Genomic DNA, 17,567 nt, shown 5'->3' with positions numbered 1-17,567 from the left:
ACATTGATTGTTTTTGCTTAATTTCGAGCATAATATGCACCTTCGAAACACAAAGTGATTCCATGATCCCTAGGGTGCTCACCTGACACATGAGAACATTTCAATGTTACTATTTCTAACAAATCTGACACGTTGTACGGAATTCTCCACATCACTGTAAAAACTTGCCCGCTGGTCTTTCACGCTCAAAAACTAACAAATTCCCTTTCTTGAGGCCTGAATATACTACTTAGGTGAAAAAATAATTGATTTCAAGCAAAATAAAAAATGGCACCTGAAAGGGTTAAAATATAATAGCCTGCAAGTTATTTAATACAAAATATACAAAGTCATTTTTTAAGTTGACAGTGCAGTGCCAGTAACTTCTTAAAATGCACCACAAACATACACATTCTATTAAGCTCAATACTGCACTATATTTATTTATTTATTTATTTCATTACCCTCAGGGCCAGAGGGCATTACAGAGGGGAGTGGGTTACACACGAAAGTGAAACAAAAATACAGCTGTAAATACACTTCAAAATTGGACATAAATGAAGCTCACAGAAAAAACGAACGAACAGGTTACGTCAAAACATTAAAAAAATTAACAGCCCATATCGCAGAATAAAAACAACAAAAAGCAAAAGCATACAAGGAAAACAAAAACAACAAGAGAAATCATGTTCAAAAGTCAGTAACATGCGCGCATATAAAACAAGTGGAACAACCGTAAAAAAAAAAAAAAGGTGACAGTGTTAAGGATTCTCGAGTTTATGACAGCAGCAGGTTGGTTACAGCAGATTTAAACATAGAATTATCAGAAATTTCAACGACAGATCCGGGAAGGTGATTCCAGCTTACTGACGTACTTGGGATGAATGAATTGTGATAATGGTTGGTTTGGCATGAAGGAATACCAACCTTATGACGATGGTCAATGCGATGTGAAATGTAAAAGGGTGGTAATATCATTTTATTCTTAATAATGGGATTGTCGTAATAAATCTTATGGAACAGGCAAAGACGGTATATTTTCCTACGTTTTGACAGCAGGGGTAGTGATAAGCTTGTTTTCATAGTCGTGACGCTGGAGTTGCGATGATAATTTGAAAGAATTAAACGAGCCGCCCGGTTCTGGACGGATTCCAGTTGATAGATGAGCGTCTCTTGACTGGGGTCCCAGACAGATGCAGCATATTCCAGTTTAGTACGAACTAACGATTTATAAAGAAGTAATTTTACAGAACTAGAAGCAAGATAAAAATTGCGCCGTAAGTAGCCCAGCATGAGATTAGCGATGTTAGTTATATAATCTACATGCGTGTTCCAGGAGAGATTAGAAGAAATAAATACACCTAGGTATTTGTAACAAGATACAGATTCGATGCTACGAGGGCAGTGAAGTATTACAACGAGAAACACGCATGTGCTTGCATTTCTTTGGGTTTAGTTCCATGTTCTAGGTGTTAGCCCAGTCAAGAACATGGTCGATATCGGACTGAAGAAGATTTACATCAGCGTCACTGTTAATTTCGCGGTATATGACGCAGTCATCTGCAAAAAGGTTAATTGATGAACATAAGCTAATAGGCAAGTCGTTGATATATATTAGGAAAAGCAAAGGCCCCAACACAGAGCCTTGTGGTACGCCTGATTCGACTGGCGAAGTGAAGGAGCAAGTGTTATTTACTGTGACAAATTGTGACCGATCAGTAAGAAAAGAATGCAACCATGCAAGAACGTTAGTATCAAGATTAAGTTTGCTTAGTTTGAAAAAAAGCAGTTGATGTGAAACCTTGTCAAACGCTTTTGAAAAATCTAGGAATATACAATCGACAATGGAACCCGAGTCAAGGATGGAATTCAGATCATGCGTAAACGATAAGAGTTGTGTTTCACAGGAAAATAACTTACGAAATCCATGCTGATAATCTGTAGAGAGAGAGAGAGAGAGAGAGAGAAAAGGACGGAAAGGCAGGGAGGTTAGCCAGGCGATGCCCAGTTGGCTACCCTACACTTGGGGAGGGGAACAAAGGGGAAAAAAGGAAAAAGAGCAGCAATGAAATGAGTTTTCTAAGTGTCCAGCGACCACTATGTCACGGGGACAGAGGGCGCGCACTGAAAACTTAAAGATTATAGGCCGGAATGCAACCCCGAGTCCCTTAAAAAATTCAGGAGCACTTTCACCGCTTTCCTTTGTGAGGAAGGTTGTGTCCACGGCCCCAGAACGTTGGACTCTGTTAAAGGACGCGAGTCCAAGGGGTGCAGAGTAGCAATTAGGAAACCGCGCTCTCGCTCAAAACGAGGGCAATCACAGAGGAGGTGTCCGATCGGTTCATCACAACCGCACTGGTCACACGCTGGAGAGTCTGCCATTGCGATGAGATGGGAATAGGCGTTTGTGAACGCCACTCCCAGCCACAGGCAGCACAACAGCGTAGCATCACCGCGGGGGAGGCCGAATGGTATATGATGTTGAAGCAAGAGGTTGAAGTGGTGCAAGCGGGGTGTCCAACCTCCAGGGGCAGACCAAAAAAGGCATTTGACTGTAGGAATGATGCAAGGTGAGAGTAAATTACATGCTCCATGATTTTGCATGGAATGCTCGTTAGAGAAATGGGTCTATAATTAAGCGGTGAATGTTTATCTCCAGATTTGTGCAAGGGAATCACCTTCCCGACCTTCCAGTCGCCAGGAATGCACGCTGTGTCAAGAGATTGCTGGAAAAGATGAGAAAGCATTATAGCGCTGTATGCTTTAGTCCTGATCAGAAACTTGGAATTGATGTTATCAACCAGACATGATGAAGAAATTTTTTGTTTTTCTATTATTTTTTCCACGCCAGCAATATCAAAGATAATAGGGTCCATTGGCAAAAAGTCAGCATCGGGATATGTATGTGGTACAGAACACACATTTTTTGAAAAAGCAGAGACAAATACAGTTTAGAACATTCGCGCACTCATCAGGCCGGATAAGTGCGTCGGTTGAGTCCTTAAGGGCGATAGCAGTATCGTCTCTTTTGTTAACGATGTTCCAGAATTGCCTAGGGTTGCTAATTAAGAGAGATGGTAATGTAGTATTGAAAAATGAATCCTTGGCGAGCTTGAGTGCTTTCTTGTATTCAGTAGCTGCGGCCTGATAAGCATTCCAACGATCTTGAGAACCGGTTAGTTTTGCCTTTCGAAAGATGCGTTTTTTCTTGTTACTGAGCCTTTTCAACGTTTGACTGAACCATGGTAATTGCCGGTTAGATGCGATGACTATGCGCGGAACATATTTATCGGTGAGCGATGAAACTTTTTCTGCAAACAAATTCCAGTTGGCGTTCACGGAGCGGTTATGAAAGCTGGGTAAGTAATCGTCTAAAAAAACAGACAGTTCACGGTTAACGACATCAAAATCAGCATTTTTGTAGTCCCGGATATATCTCTTGTAGTTGCTCTGGTGAGGCACGGTGTAGGTTAAAGAAAAATGAAGCAGTAAGTGACCACTTAACCCTTGTAGATACGATATGGGCTGGAAAATATCAGGTGAAGTGGTGAGCACTAAATCTAAGATGTTAGAAGTAGCAGACGTAATTCGAGTTGCCTGCATTACAAGCTGAAACAAGTTGAAATCACTGCACAAATTCAAAAATTTGTCTGCTTCACTAGAAAAATGATTACAACAGGAACACACGTTAGACACACAATATTGGGAAAATTAAAGTCTCCTAGTAAAATGAAAGGATTATTCGGGTACTGGAGTGTAACCATATGAATGACGTCATGAAGGTCGTCAGTAAAGGTGGGTGAACAGGATGGAGGATGATAGCAAACACCTACTATCAATTTCCTAGAGCACGTGCGAACTTCAACTAGCACAAGTTCTAAGGCGTTTGCGAAGTGAATAGGAAATGACAAAAAAGCATCAGAGACGGCTACAAGTACGCCTCCGCCGCACCTAGCACCCCTGTCGCGCCGGTAAACATTGTAGCGTTTTTTACAGTCGAACAATTCACTGCTATCAACCGTCGCAGACAACCAAGTTTCAGTAAGACATATTATATTGGCGTCACAAGCATCGATAGCAGAGCAAAAACCGTCGCGTTTTGGAAGCATGCTTCGAATATTTGTGAATAAGAACGAACGTGGGTTAATGACCGGTAACTTTAATTCACTGCCCCTCGCGTATTGTTATTCAGTGGTAGATGCGGAAGCATTAAACTGTTCCTGGACGGAATCTGAGCATTCAGCCGGTGGCGTGAAGGTGTTAGGAATTTCATCCACACAATCATCAGAAGGATTATAGGATTCAAAAGGATTAAACAGGATTCAAAATTTTAAAGCCGGCTAAGCTACCAGTAGTCTTTCAGATGGTCAAGAATGAAAGCCATCAAAATTTGCATCTAGAGAACATACACTTTTGTTGAAAAACAAACAAAAATATTGAATAAAAGTGCTATGTGATTACGCACCGATGCACGACGTGCCATCTCCTTTAAAAGTGAGGCTCCTGCAAGAGACATAGAAAAATTAAATAAATACATATTCAACATACCTCACCTAAAATGTTAGCTATATACAGAAGCACCACAGTGTAAGGCTTCAGGTCAGCTTCAAACATTCACTGCAAGTTCTTTGCTGTTGTGTATCTTAGCTCTGCTGCTCTAAGTTGCATACCGTACTTGATGTGTTTCAGAAGGCAAAGTCAGCTTTAAGCAGCAAAGCTCTGTTGTATTGGTGGCTGCTTCTTTCAGTGCAAGCACCAGTAGGATGGCCTTGGACAGCCCGAGATCCAGTCCAGCCAGGAGACGGCTTAGGATAGGTTCTTCAAGCAGGTCAGAGTCTCATAGAAGACGAACTAGCCAATCCCCAAACATGAAATGGTAGGCGAAATGTTGGACAGCGTCGAGGCAGTCTTCAGCTGATTTGCCAGGTTGCTGATCCTGCTTGTCGATGCAAAGGCATTGCACAATGCACTTAGTTCTTCTTGCCCATTCTACTCTTTGTGTACAAGTTTTTTGGAAAACAAGGAAAACATGGCATTGAGCTTGGCAACAACGTTCTGGAAGAGAACTTCCGAAGGTGACTTAAGTGCGCCGAGTGAACACAGCTGAGAATATGAATTAATACCACATATGCTGTGAAGGAGGACCCGATTTCGTGTCTTGAGATGATGATGTGGGTTTGGAAGTATATCTGGAGCAGTGCTGCCAACCCTAGGGGTTTTTCCCTAGATCTAGGAAATTTGGACGTCGTTAAAGGGGAAAAGAGATTTTTTGTATAATCTAGGGAAATTTCATTTACTTAAAGATTTATTTTTTTTTCTCCCTCAAATTGTGAAGACAGTACAAGCTTTTCGTTGTTTTTTTCTCTACAACTGACGGAGGCCCGCACAGCACCGCCGTGCGCACGAGTAAAGCCTGTTTCACATGCAAGTGAAAACGCTTTGTTGCTGCAGCGTAAAAGCTGTTTAGAGCCATCGCGGCGGCTCCAGCAGTCAGAGCGGCGATGTTCCAACAAGTTACTAATTTTTCGCAGCGCTGCGTTGCTGAATTTTCAGTCGCTTGGATGCATGTGAACCAGCCTTTACACGGACGTAGTCGGACGTGTATGGCCAGTGGCACCAACTGATGTGATCTGGTGCGCCACCGTTTTACCTCAACACGTGCGCCCCTTCCTCACACTGTATTTGGAGCTCACTGCACGACGTGAAATTCCTATTTAGTATGCATATCTGCATGTTTGTTTTGATAACCAGAACTGAACAAGGGCACCATTTTTTTTTTATAAAGGAGTGCCGTGTTGGAAATCTGAGCTAGTCTAACTAAGGAAACAATTCCCAGTTCACCCGCCACGGTGGCTCAGTGGTTATGGCGCTCGGCTGCTAACCCGAAAGACGAGGCTTCGATCCCGGCCTTGGCGGTCGAATTTCAATGGAGGCGAAACTTTAGAGGCCCGTGTACTGTGCAATGTGAGTGCACGTTAAAGAACCCCAAGTGGTAGAAATTTCCGGAGCCCTTCACTATTTCATCTCTCATAGCCTTTTTTGCTTTGGGACGTTAGACCCTCCAAAATCATAAACCATAATTTCCAGTTCCACCACATCGAACAAAGTGAGTTGAGGTCACAAGAGGCATACAAAAGCCAATCACTGCTTCATTGTTTTAATTGACCCAAACTGTTACGTCAGTCACCCTCTAGAGCAATCGCAGCAAATGAAGAAGCAGCTTTTATATCGCAGTTTCCGTACACTCCTCAAGCGACCTCCAGGCATTTTTGTACATGGTATCCTTCAGCTGAAGTCTAAACCGACACAACATGAGGGAAAAAAATTCAGTTAATTCCACATGCCGATGCATGTTTACTAATATCTTGCGTACATGAAAAAAAAAAGAGGTTTGGTTTGGTTTGGTTTATGGAGTTTAACGTCCCAAAGCGACTAAGGCTATGAGAGACGCCGTAGTGGAGGGCTCCGGAAATTTTGACCACCTGGGGTTCTTTAACGTGCGTATACGATATAGAGCCTTTAATTTGTAATTTCCAAAGAGCACTACACTTATCTTGTAGCTTCATTTAGAAGTTCTTCATTTTACATCCTTCATCTCAAATTTACAGCTAATTTGCTTACCAACGTCTGGTGATAGGGTAGCTGCATGATAAAACTTGCTACTGAACTACGCATAAATATACAATTTTTCAATTTTACAATATACAACTGAACATTACATTTCGTATCTAGGGAAATCTAGGGAATTTTTGGTCGCAAATTGGGGGAAAAGCGGCTCTGGAGGTTGGCAGCACTGATCTGGAGGCACTCTAAGATGTAGCAGGGTTCACAAGTGAGAATTCTCCGATCATGGCAGAATGCACTACCGTTATTAACGGCTGTGCAGGCTGTAGCAGATCAAGAAGTTCTAATGTAACAACGTTAGAGTGGACGTTCAGAGGAAAAGCCATGCCCATTGTCACACTAATTCAGGATTGGTCCAGATGGTTGCAACATCACATGTTGAGCTGTTGAATGAAAATGGTTAAAATTCAAGTTAAATTTTGACTATAAGCTCATAGCATGACCGAAATGTCAGTGTGACATAAGGATGTAAAGAAAATTAATTGTGCTGAAAAGAAAATTGAGCTAATTAGTTGGGAATCGATCTCCCGACCCTTGGGTTTCGATTTATACGCTTTACCCCTAGGGCATTAAGGCATGTTCGTAAGACCTTGAGTGTCTTGTGGTGCATCATGGTCTAGTATGTCTACTCATGTATGCTAATTAGTGTGCAATCAGAAACGGGAACTAATTAAGAAAGACAGCAGCATATAAGGCAGAGCTTAAGTGTCCCCCTAATTTTCATTGAACTTGCACGCTCAGAATTGTGGGGATCTTAGCCTCATCTCCAATGAACTGTTCTACTCCTCGAGACTGAGGCAAAACTACACAGGAACCAAAGTGTACAGGGGCAATGAAAAGAAACGCAAACAGAGCGGAGCCTAGGCGCTTCGCTGTTCGCATTTCTTTTCATCTCACTTTGACTTTGCTGATAGCAAAAAGATGCTAGAATCATCCATGATACATCCAGGACGAATCTAACGTCTTTTTCTTACCACCCAGGTAAAGGCACGATGAAAAGAAATTCTAACAACGGAGCACGTAGGCATTGCGTTGTTCGCGATTCTTTCCATCGCGACAGTGCAAGAGCAGGGCAGACAGTCATGCTAGAAGTGCAGAAATGCGGAGAGATCAGTTCCCTCAAGTATAAGGTTGTACACACTAACAGCAAGCACCCTAGAGCAGCAGGGTAGCCACGATGAGGTGTTGAGGGAAGCAAAATGCTCAGAGCAGAGATAAGGTCTTGAGTGAAAGCGGCACTCAAGAGTGGCGGTAGTGTGGTACACAAAGCAGAAAGCAGAGCAGCAGTGCTATGAAACACAAGATTTACCACGCATTGAAATCCCAGGAAACAAGTGTTTTGGCATTGCATCTTGCAAATGTAGCCACCATAACCATGCATTGGATATATAACTTCACACTCAGGAGCTGAATACTATAGCTGCCAAGCCAGCAAAGGGAATATGCTTTGTGGACATACATGCAAGGCTGCTGCATGGACAGTGCCCCATTTGCATACCACTCCATGTTGCATTTATATAAAAGGAAGCAAAAATAAATTAAAAACACTACAGAAGTTTCACCTAGTAAGTCATCATCCCGCTGACATTTATTACTTTTTTCAGAACAACATACTGCATTAGACTTATTACTAAACACTTACTTAAAATGGGCACACACATGTAACAGACAAAGTTAGCTTGCGTTGATCATAAAACTGCACTAAGTTGTAGTTGGATAATCAAGTAAAGTCTTCCACTGGAAGATATATGAACATCAATAAAATTTTCAGTGCTGATATCAGTCTGTTTGTTAACGTTTGGCAAAACAGCCCTAAACAAGACACTAGAATACAGATCTTTTTAATGCAAATACACTGCCTGAGAAATAACTTGTAGCATTCAAAGCAGCAGGTCGACACCTCAATAAGACACCGCGTTAAGCTAAACCATAAACTAGTAGTCCCCGTGAGATAAGAACTGGCATTTCACCATTGCTCCAGATGTACAGAAACCAGTTTTCAGATGCCACTGCTCCATTTTCACTCAGCTGTTAGCAGCCAACCAAGACATAAGATCAGACTAAACCACAGAAAATTAAGTAAATTTCTACACATACGAGCAGGACTGGCACTACCATAACAATTTCTACACTTGATTTTTAGCACATACTTATGACTAACAACTTTTTTTTTTTCATTGGGTTCATTGGACCTTGACGCAACATTGCCTTTCCAGCAACGAACAATGACGCTAATATTCTCTCTTTGTAGCCATTCTCAGGCCTGCTGCTGACCAGCTTCTGCTCTCTTTTACTCCAATCAAATTCGTTGTAGGAGTACTAATTATTATCACTGCATGTAAACACGCAACAGAAACAATAAAGAATAGAAAACCCTTTTTCAACTAACAGTAGACAGAAATTTCAGAATCCACACAACTGCCAAGCTCGATCTGCTTACGCAATCTGTTCACGGGGTGGTGCGGGACGCCCTCCACCGGGTTGTGAAAGCCATGTACATACATTGATGGAAGGCAGCTGCGAGATATATTTATTTTTCCGGGTGTGTTTTGCATGTGCCAGGTCTCTAAAAGCTTTCACTGCAGTGGGTTTGGCTTGGTGTCACCGACCCTTACATTTTCAAAATCAATGCGATAATCCAAGTCCTTAGAATGCTCCGCAACCACAGTGCACTCTTGGTTTAAGTTGCAGACATCGTTTCTGTGCTGGCAAAGCCTTTGTGAAAAATTCATTATGCCAGTATAGCTGATGGAACAGTCAGCACAGGGGATTTTGTAGACGATGCAGGGAGCTCATTCTTTTGGTGGTGCTTTTTGGCTGATGTATGAAGCGCCCAAGGGTTGACTATGGTTTATGGCACACCTGCATTCCCTGCTTTCAAAATAGGCACGCCAGCATTTCACTTGTGCCTTTGACGTATAGGATGACGACATGAGCTGTTTTGGTGCCCTGGGTAGTCCTCTGTCCTTTCCGCTGGCTGTTAAGCCGTCACATCACCTATCGGATGAACTTCTTGTAGCCGTTGCGGCAGAGAACAACCAGGACACTTTCTTCCTCTGCTTGCACTCGGTGCCTGACGACTTAGCTCTCAACAAGAGAGTAGAGGCCACGATTGCTTTTTGTGATGTTGAATGATTTGATCCGAAATTTAGGTCTGCCCTGAAACATCGGTTTCGTCCTCACGAGACTTTGGTTGGAGCGTCACGTTCTTTTTTCTAAAGCTTGTAATGTTCCGGAAATCTAGAACACAGGGCACAGTGCATATACGGTAGCGGCGCAACTCGCAGCCCACAACACTCTCATCCAGACACCGCCAAGTCAACCTAGGTGAATCGATCAACCCAATTACTGCCAAACAACGGTGGAAAGTCGGCGGACACGGCCCCACAGAACTTGGAAACGGCAGCCATAGTTCTCGTCCGATGGCTTTGGGAAACAAATGTGGCAAGTCTAGGCAAGGCAAAGCTCGAATTTATGAACAGGAAAACGGAGGCTGGATGAAAATCAGTCGTAGGCGGTTCCGTGTAACAACACTAACCGTTAAGCCTGTTTCACATGCAAGCGAAAATGCTAGCGAATCCTGTCGCCGCGGCGGAAAAACCTGTTTTGAGTCGTCGCTGCGACGAGCGGCGAGGTTTCAACAAGTTGGAAATTTTCGCTGCGACGCGCCGCTCGATCGCTCAGTCGCTTGCATGTGAACCGGCCTTTACGCGTTTTGCGGTTATCCCCGTATTCAGTCCTAGTTGGCGTTTCATGTGGCATATTCCAAATTAAACGTTTTTTTTTCGTATTTCTTCTGGTGTGTGTGTGTATGGGGGGGTATACGTTCAAAAACTGGCTTCAGAATTTAGGCGCTGAGTCGCATGGGCTACTGCTGACGCAAACGAATACGACCACCTCGGGTGCCTCAGAATACAAAACTGGTCAACTCACCACCCTTCAACGGTAGACTTAGCCACTACTGAAAGCGCAAAACACTTCTCACCACAGGATAACAAATGAAGCTGCGACACACAATTCGCACCACAGAACCGAGGCTAGCTTAACGGTTGGGTCTTTCGTTCTGTCACTGGTTTGCTGGTTGTTTAGCGCGCGCTTGGCGCGCCGGTCGTGAGAAGCGATGATGATGATGATAATGTATAAACCCATCCCACCCATCCCGAAAAAAAAAAAAAATGCCAACTCCCTACACCTGAGAATAACTGTTACAGTGCCACTGTATAACTAAAGACAGGACCAATCAGCGCCTAGTGGTGCACCGCTGATACCGCAGAAGTGGATTACGGTGGTGGATTGCGAAGCAACACTCTACCCGTGGTCTCTACTGTCACTGCCGTTTCGTGAAGCGCCGGGCCGTTTTGAATCGGACTGAGGGCAATAAACATGACGAGCGTTTTATCTCTTGTTAAAAAATGGTTCAAAACCTAAAGTTTAACTTAAGCTCAAACGCAGGAAGTGGACTAAACATAAATCAATCAAGATTAAAAATTGATCAAACGTAAAATTAACACAATTTATATGTAAAAAATAAGCGGCGAATTTATAGTTAATTTTGTTAAATTTGAGAGACTGGTTTGAGAGATATAAATAAAAGAAATATCTGGCATAGTGACATCTGCCACTACTCTATTTCAAAGAAGTCCGCTTAACACTCATCCATCCACTATCATCCTCTTCCTCCTCGTAGAGACCCAGCGCATCCACGGTACGGTTAGTACGGGTCCAGTGCATCATAGAGTGAGTGCATCTCGTGGAGATTTTTAACGGCCTTCGAACGCTTCGAACGCTGCAGACATGGCGGAACCGGGCCCTCCAAGTCGTCACGAAAAAAGCTTAGGTTTATTAACTACAAAGTTTGTCACATTGCTGCAGGAGGCTCCAGATGGAGTGTTGGATTTGAAAGTGGTAAGATGTTCCACTTTCCCTGCGCTTTTTGCACTTTTGTGTTGTCTGTGTTTGTGCTTGTAGAACGCTGCGTTTGTTGCGTGCATCGCCAGCCAGTTTCAAATGGCCTCTAAGAACTGATGCGTTGCTGATCGTTTCCTTCTTATATTGCGCACTGTACACGAAATGTTAATTGTCTTACTACATTGATTGTGAGATTGGCTGTTTAGTTCTGCGATTTTTCTTGCACGATACGTGCGAATGGAAGTTTTCGTTTTTACGAAGCGGTGTGTTGTGTACGAACATCTGCGACTTACTACACGACCGTGCTTTAATCCGCAACGACATAACTGTGTGGCAACCTGTTTTCGGGATGAATACTGAGCTGTCACCTAAATGTTGCTTATTTGCCATGTACCCAAGTTTTGTTGCAAGTTTCGAACGGTGTATTGCTTAGAAAGCCCACAAGCACGTGTATTGAGGATTCTCACTCATCTCAACGCATTGCTTAGAAAACCCACTAGCATGCGCATTGTCAGTTGTCGCTGATCTCTGTAAAATGCAAAAGTACGCTGTGTTCGAGCTGCTGCGTTTTCTTTTTAGGCTGCCGACATCCTTGCAGTCAGACAGAAGAGAAGAATATATGACATCACAAATGTGCTGGAAGGAATCGGACTGATTGAAAAGAAATCCAAGAACAGCATTCAGTGGAAGTATGTAGCTTTTATATTTTTATCACATTTTTTTGCATTTGTTTGTTGTGCCCGCCGCGGTGGCTCAAAAGATTTTGGCGTTCGGCTGCTGAACTCGAATACCGGCCGCGGCGGCGGGTTTTCAGAGTTGCAAGTGGCGAGATGCAAGAACTCCTGTGTGCTGTATAATGCCAGTGCAAGTTAGAGAACGTAATCGGGAGCACTCCATTCCACTATGGCCTCTCTTATGCCCACATGAAGTTTGGGTACGTTAAATCTCACATGACGTCATCCGCAAGGGGCGCTAGCGGCCGTCGCGGCATTCGCCATATTGGTGGTCGCGCGCGCGGCCGCCGCAGCGTCAAATAGCCGGTGTTGTGTGAAATGTGAGTGTATTTCGCGTCTCGCCATAGATAATTAGTGTCCGGCCCGTAACACCGCGTTACTGAGAGGGTGTTCCGGGAACTGCGCGAAGCAGAAAAGAGCGGCCACGCTCAAAAGGTTCCACTTTGTGAAAAGGTCGGCCCGTAAGAAAGCGTGTGAGACGTGCAGGACTGCTGCCGCGCGTTGAATTCACCGGTATCGAGGCCCACCTTGTGCACGACTTAAGTTTGCTGGCAGACCAAGGAATTAAAGGATATAAACCTATAAGAGGGTGCAATTACTTGACAAGCGGGTGAGTCCAAGAGCCGTGATGAGGGTGCCGACGTCCGCGGTGCCGACGGCCGAAGTGCCATTTTTGAAGAGGTGAGTAATTCGAAGGGTCTGTTCACTTAGCTGTAGCTTAACTTGTCATCTCTATCTGCTGAAAGTGACGTGTTACTGCTGAATCTAGCGGAATGGCTGCACACTGCGTTGCTGCGCAAGCGCTAGACGTCTTGTGCATACGAAGCAGCGCTACGTAGCTACAATCAAAACTGCAAAATATTCTCGCTTTGTCTGCCGCTCGTGCTGTGAGCGCATGGCAGTATTTGTTTGACCGTTCTGTTGTGTAAATAAGGCAGCTATGACGCTTTGCCTTTCTGCTGAAAGACCGTCTGAGAAGCGTCAGCAGTTCGCGGACTACAGGTGCTTGAATTATTAATTTCTGCGGCGGCAGTTTTGGAATTTCGGTAATTAATCGTGCTGTTTATCCACGATGTGCCCTGCATGACTAGCTGACAGTTATCAACTGATATTAAAAGCTGCAAATCGTGTACATTCTTGCGTGCAGCGCAGCCAGCCAGTTTTGCTGCCGAGTTGAGGCAGCTCGGTTATATCACGGCGCAGAAGAATTCTGCTGCAAACTTCATGCACAATATACGCTCCACAAAGATAAGTGGTCGCTGACGTATTCAACAACGTACAAATATGTTACGGATCACTAACAGTTGAGGCCGGGTACCTCACGGCGCACCGTGACACTGCGCGAGCTGGCCTGAAACGACCGCAAACATGGCGCGCTTGCCGCGACGACGCTCATGCCGTCTGGTAGCGCGGCCTCAGTGAATACCTCCTATTCGCAGCTTTCACGGACGGTGTCGCCGCCACGCAGCCGCCTCTGGCATCGCCTGAGAGATGATACTATAGCAAAATAGAACTTAAAAAGAAAAAAAACAGCAATTGGCATTACTAAGCTGGCCAGTTACAACAATGAACAAAGTCAGCTTTCTGAAGTTTGGCTTTATCAAGCAAGCCAAAGGTAATAAATTTCTTTAGTTTATAATTTCGTCTCATGATTAGCTTCTTTAGGTTACAAGAAAAGCATTTACAACAGTCTACTTTTTGTCATGGAGGAATCCTGTTCGATGGTCCTGAGTGTAAGAAGAGCTTCACTGTAGACTTAAAGGTGCACTGAAGAGGAATCTGAACTCGTCTTTTTGCCGCGGGAGCTCAATCTACACGTTCTGAGCATTCTTAGAAACTTCTATTTATTGACCTGTGTTGCCGATTTCCCTAATTAAATCAAATTAATGTCGGTCTCCCGCCTTTTTTTCAATTCTCCCTCGTACGGTGGGCGGAGTCGACCAACGCGCTGAGTGCCTTTCACCCAGTCCCGTGGCGGCTTGCCGCTCTGCCATCGGCGGAGTAATACGTAGTAATCCGCAGAAGCAAATAGTCCGTGCATACTTTTATTTTGCGGCTATATTATCAGCGAATGAAACTATTTATTCATGAAAACCTAAAAAACAACATAAAGCGAAAGCAAAGCCTCCACGGAGCTGGCTGAAAGGCACTCCACGTGTTGGTCGACTCCGCCCACCGTATGAGGGAGAATTCAAAAATAAAGGCGGGAGCCGGACGTTAATTCGATTTAGTTTGAGAAATCGGCCACACAGGGCAATAAGTCGAAGTTTCTAAGAATGCTCGGAACGTGTAGATCGAGTTCCCGCGGCAAAAAGGCGAGTTCAGATTCCTCTTCAGTGCACCTTTAAGTTGTATCAGACTATAGCAGACGGCCGTTGGCTTAGTTTAGTGTCTTCCGCGCAGCATGTGTTCATTTAATTCAGCCACGCAATGCATTTAGTGTATTGTGTTTGGGTCACTTTTTTGCCCATTGCCATGGTAACAGCTTATTGGAATCCATGTGCGCGTGTAAAATACATAACACACACAATGAGCAAAAAACACAAAAGCAGTTAAATTTTCTGTCTACCATAGTGCTCCCTCCCCCGTGTTTTCTTGGTAGGGCTCAGCCAGCTTCCAGCATTTTCACTTTGCCAGCTAGAAAGCTAGCTCTTGGGCCTCTCCCCCCCAAAAAATTCCTGGCTATGTGTCTGGCACATTCTCTCTAGGTTCTGAGCTCAAGAAGGAATGGATAATGAAGTTGATTGAAATCTTTGTGTGTGCTAGTGGGTTGCTCATTATGAACATTTAAAGGAGTATGAAAAAATGACCGAAGAAACACAGAAATGACAGGATTACCACTGCAGCTGTCCTGTCATTTGCCTTGCTTTGTCGTCATTTTTTCGTTCTGCTTTTAATTTTTAGGATAATCATGGTTCATATTGAAAAGCTGGCGACCAAGGCTTTGACGGCTTGCAGTGCACATTTCACCTTCAATATTTCCATCCGGAGCATCACTGGTGGGCAGTGATTCTGACTGATGTAAATGGACTTTTCCACAAATTCCGCCGCGCCACCAAGCGGCCGCGCAAAGCACTCTGGGAAAACGGAACGCCGCAGCGCCGCGCTCGCGTGTTTTCGTCAGTCTCTCCGACTGTGCCTGACTACCGGATAGTCTTTCTCTGCCATCTCGTCGCCATCGTTGTTTCTTGGTCTTCCTGTTGTGTCTGCTGTTCCATTGCATCGTATGACACAGTTGGATGTTGCGTTCCGTGGCCATGGATCACCAGCCAAGCACCCGTAAACGCAAAGACCGGCGTTCGCCCATTGCATGTATACAGCCCTCGCCGCTCATGTCCATGGTGGTGGTGAAAAGCTTGATTTATGAAGGCCTAAAAAAAAAACGAAAATTATGCAGCAGCATTGCGGGCGGCCTTCAGGCTGCTGGTTGGGCGTTCAGGCCGTGCCTAGTCACGACGTCCTCTGCCGAGGTCACCAGCTGAAGTTGGAGATTCGCATGTGCCCATCGCTCCGCGTCCCGCTGCTGTCCAGCTGCCGGAAATGGGCGTGCCCTTTTCGTTTGGGGCGTGTTATAGCTTCCAGGTGTGTTTTTCTTTGCTGCTGCCGTTGACAAGTCATCAGGCAGCTTGGTCTTGCACTGATCATTCAAGGTCGTGTTGTTTCAACTTCATCAGCAACTGAATATGCGTGCAACGTTGCTGCCATTTATTCGGAATGCAATAGTATTCCTTTTCCGACGCGAATAAGTGTCCGTGCGAGAGGAGGGCTGTTTCGCCGCCAACGCTTCAGCCACCGCTTGGGCGTGTGATGTGATGTTGCGTAAGATCGCTTTCATATGCATGTTATATACAATGAAAAGGGAAAGTTGGGCAAGCATTAGCAGCAGACAACCGTCTCCTCTCGAAGCGATAGCGATGAAATGTTGATGTCCTTTCTCGTGTTGTTACTACAGCCGGGCACGCAGCACGTTTGACCGCCGCTGCGATTCTCCTTGTCTAAAAAAGTCACCACAGAATTGCAGAAAGACTAGCAGATAACCAACTCAGCAGTGCGCTGCAACATTTTGCTAAGAGACACCAACAAGCTTGAGAGGACGCACAACGCCTGAAAACAGCAGCACAACACAGCAACACGCTTGACAGCAGCCGACGCGAGCGGCGATCGCTCCTTTCTCCCATCATGCTTTGCGCGGATCCGCTAGGAGATGGCGCGGCACTGCAATTTGTGGAAAGGTCTATTGTGAATCGGTGTTGAAGGAAACGTTTTTTCAGCAGTGATCACTCTCCCTCCACCTTCACGGTAACTACACATCTGATGGTTCCCATCGCAGCCACCCTCAGGTTATGCATTCCTACACTTTTGACACACCCTCTTCCTTTATTGGTAACCACCCTTCAGTTAGTGCCCGTGGCAACCCCTTTCTGGTTGTGCATTCATCGCCATACCCTCCTCCTCCCATGGTTACCACCACCCAGAGGGTGGTTTCCATGGCCGCCACCCTCCAGTTGCACATTATTTGCTCTCGCCGTACCCTTCTCCTTCCACGGTAACCACCCTCTGGATAGTTTCACTCTTGGGTTTCGCATTCTTATCCTTTCACCAATCACCATACCTTCCCCCTTCCATGGTAAGCACCATGGCAGCCGCTCTCCACTCGCGCATTCCTCCTTCCATGGTAAGCACCGTGGCAGCCGCCCTCCACTCGTGCATTCCTCCTTCCATGGTTCCATGGAAGCGCCCTCGGGATGGTTCCCGTGGTAACCACCCTCCCATAATGCATTCCTGTGCTCTCGCCATACCTTCCTCCTTCCATGATAACCATCCTCTGGACGTTCAGTTGGTTCCTGTCGTAACTATTCTCCAGTTACGCATTCCTCCGCTCATGCCATTCCCTGCTCATTCTGCAGTAACCACCCTCTGAGTGGCTTCGGTGGTAACCTCACTCTGGTTACACTCTACTACTACTGCTTCTACTACTACTATAATACAAAACCCAGGAAACGGGCCTTTAGCAGCTACCACTCTAGAACACAAGGCAGGACAGCACAAGCTACACAGGGACAAGAAAGAAGACGAGACACACACACAGCGCTGTGTGTGTCTTGTCTTCTTTCTTGTTCCTGTGTAGCTTGCGCTGTTCTGCCTTGTGATGAACCAACTAGCCCGCGATGTGTCACTCTAAAACATCCGTTTCCTGTGAAATTCAGTGTATGTGATGCTTGCAATCAGTAGTTGCTGGATTCATAAAATTCGGTGTGTGTACAGAACTTTACGGAGATGTGGACCTACCTCCACAACCTGCACCAGCATTAGCGCATGTGC

The 17,567-nt window shown here is 45.0% G+C and overlaps 2 protein-coding genes across 5 annotated transcripts in view; one reads left to right on the top strand and one right to left on the bottom strand.

The window, feature by feature from the left end:
* The window catches only part of LOC149350547 (uncharacterized), a 52,269-nt gene extending 41,553 nt beyond the window's left edge, over positions 1-10,716 (bottom strand). For 2 of the 4 annotated variants that reach the window (XM_089579601.1, XM_089579604.1), the window contains exons 1-2: positions 10,537-10,703; positions 4,445-4,482 (exon numbers count right to left, since the gene is read on the bottom strand). In XM_089579601.1, coding sequence (XP_089435727.1) covers positions 4,445-4,462 — 18 coding nt within the window. In that variant the 5' untranslated portion in view covers positions 4,463-4,482; positions 10,537-10,703. Of the gene's footprint in view, positions 1-4,444; positions 4,483-10,536 lie in introns of all 4 variants that reach the window. The other 2 variants (XM_089579602.1, XM_089579603.1) reach the window with 2 other exon arrangements.
* Positions 10,717-11,290: 574 nt separating this feature from the next.
* The window catches only part of LOC149350546 (uncharacterized), a 43,159-nt gene continuing 36,882 nt past the window's right edge, over positions 11,291-17,567 (top strand). Inside the window, exons 1-2 of the mRNA XM_089579600.1 lie at positions 11,291-11,508; positions 12,091-12,200. Coding sequence (XP_089435726.1) covers positions 11,398-11,508; positions 12,091-12,200 — 221 coding nt within the window. The 5' untranslated portion in view covers positions 11,291-11,397. The remainder of the gene's footprint in view (positions 11,509-12,090; positions 12,201-17,567) is intronic.

Source organism: Amblyomma mixtum, chromosome 3 (genome assembly GCF_055824585.1).
Source record: "Amblyomma mixtum isolate Tamu chromosome 3, ASM5582458v1, whole genome shotgun sequence".
In the NCBI taxonomy this organism is placed as follows: Eukaryota; Metazoa; Arthropoda; class Arachnida; order Ixodida; family Ixodidae; genus Amblyomma; species Amblyomma mixtum.
Note: the sequence above shows the minus strand (reverse complement) of the source record. Positions and strands in the feature narration are given on the sequence as shown.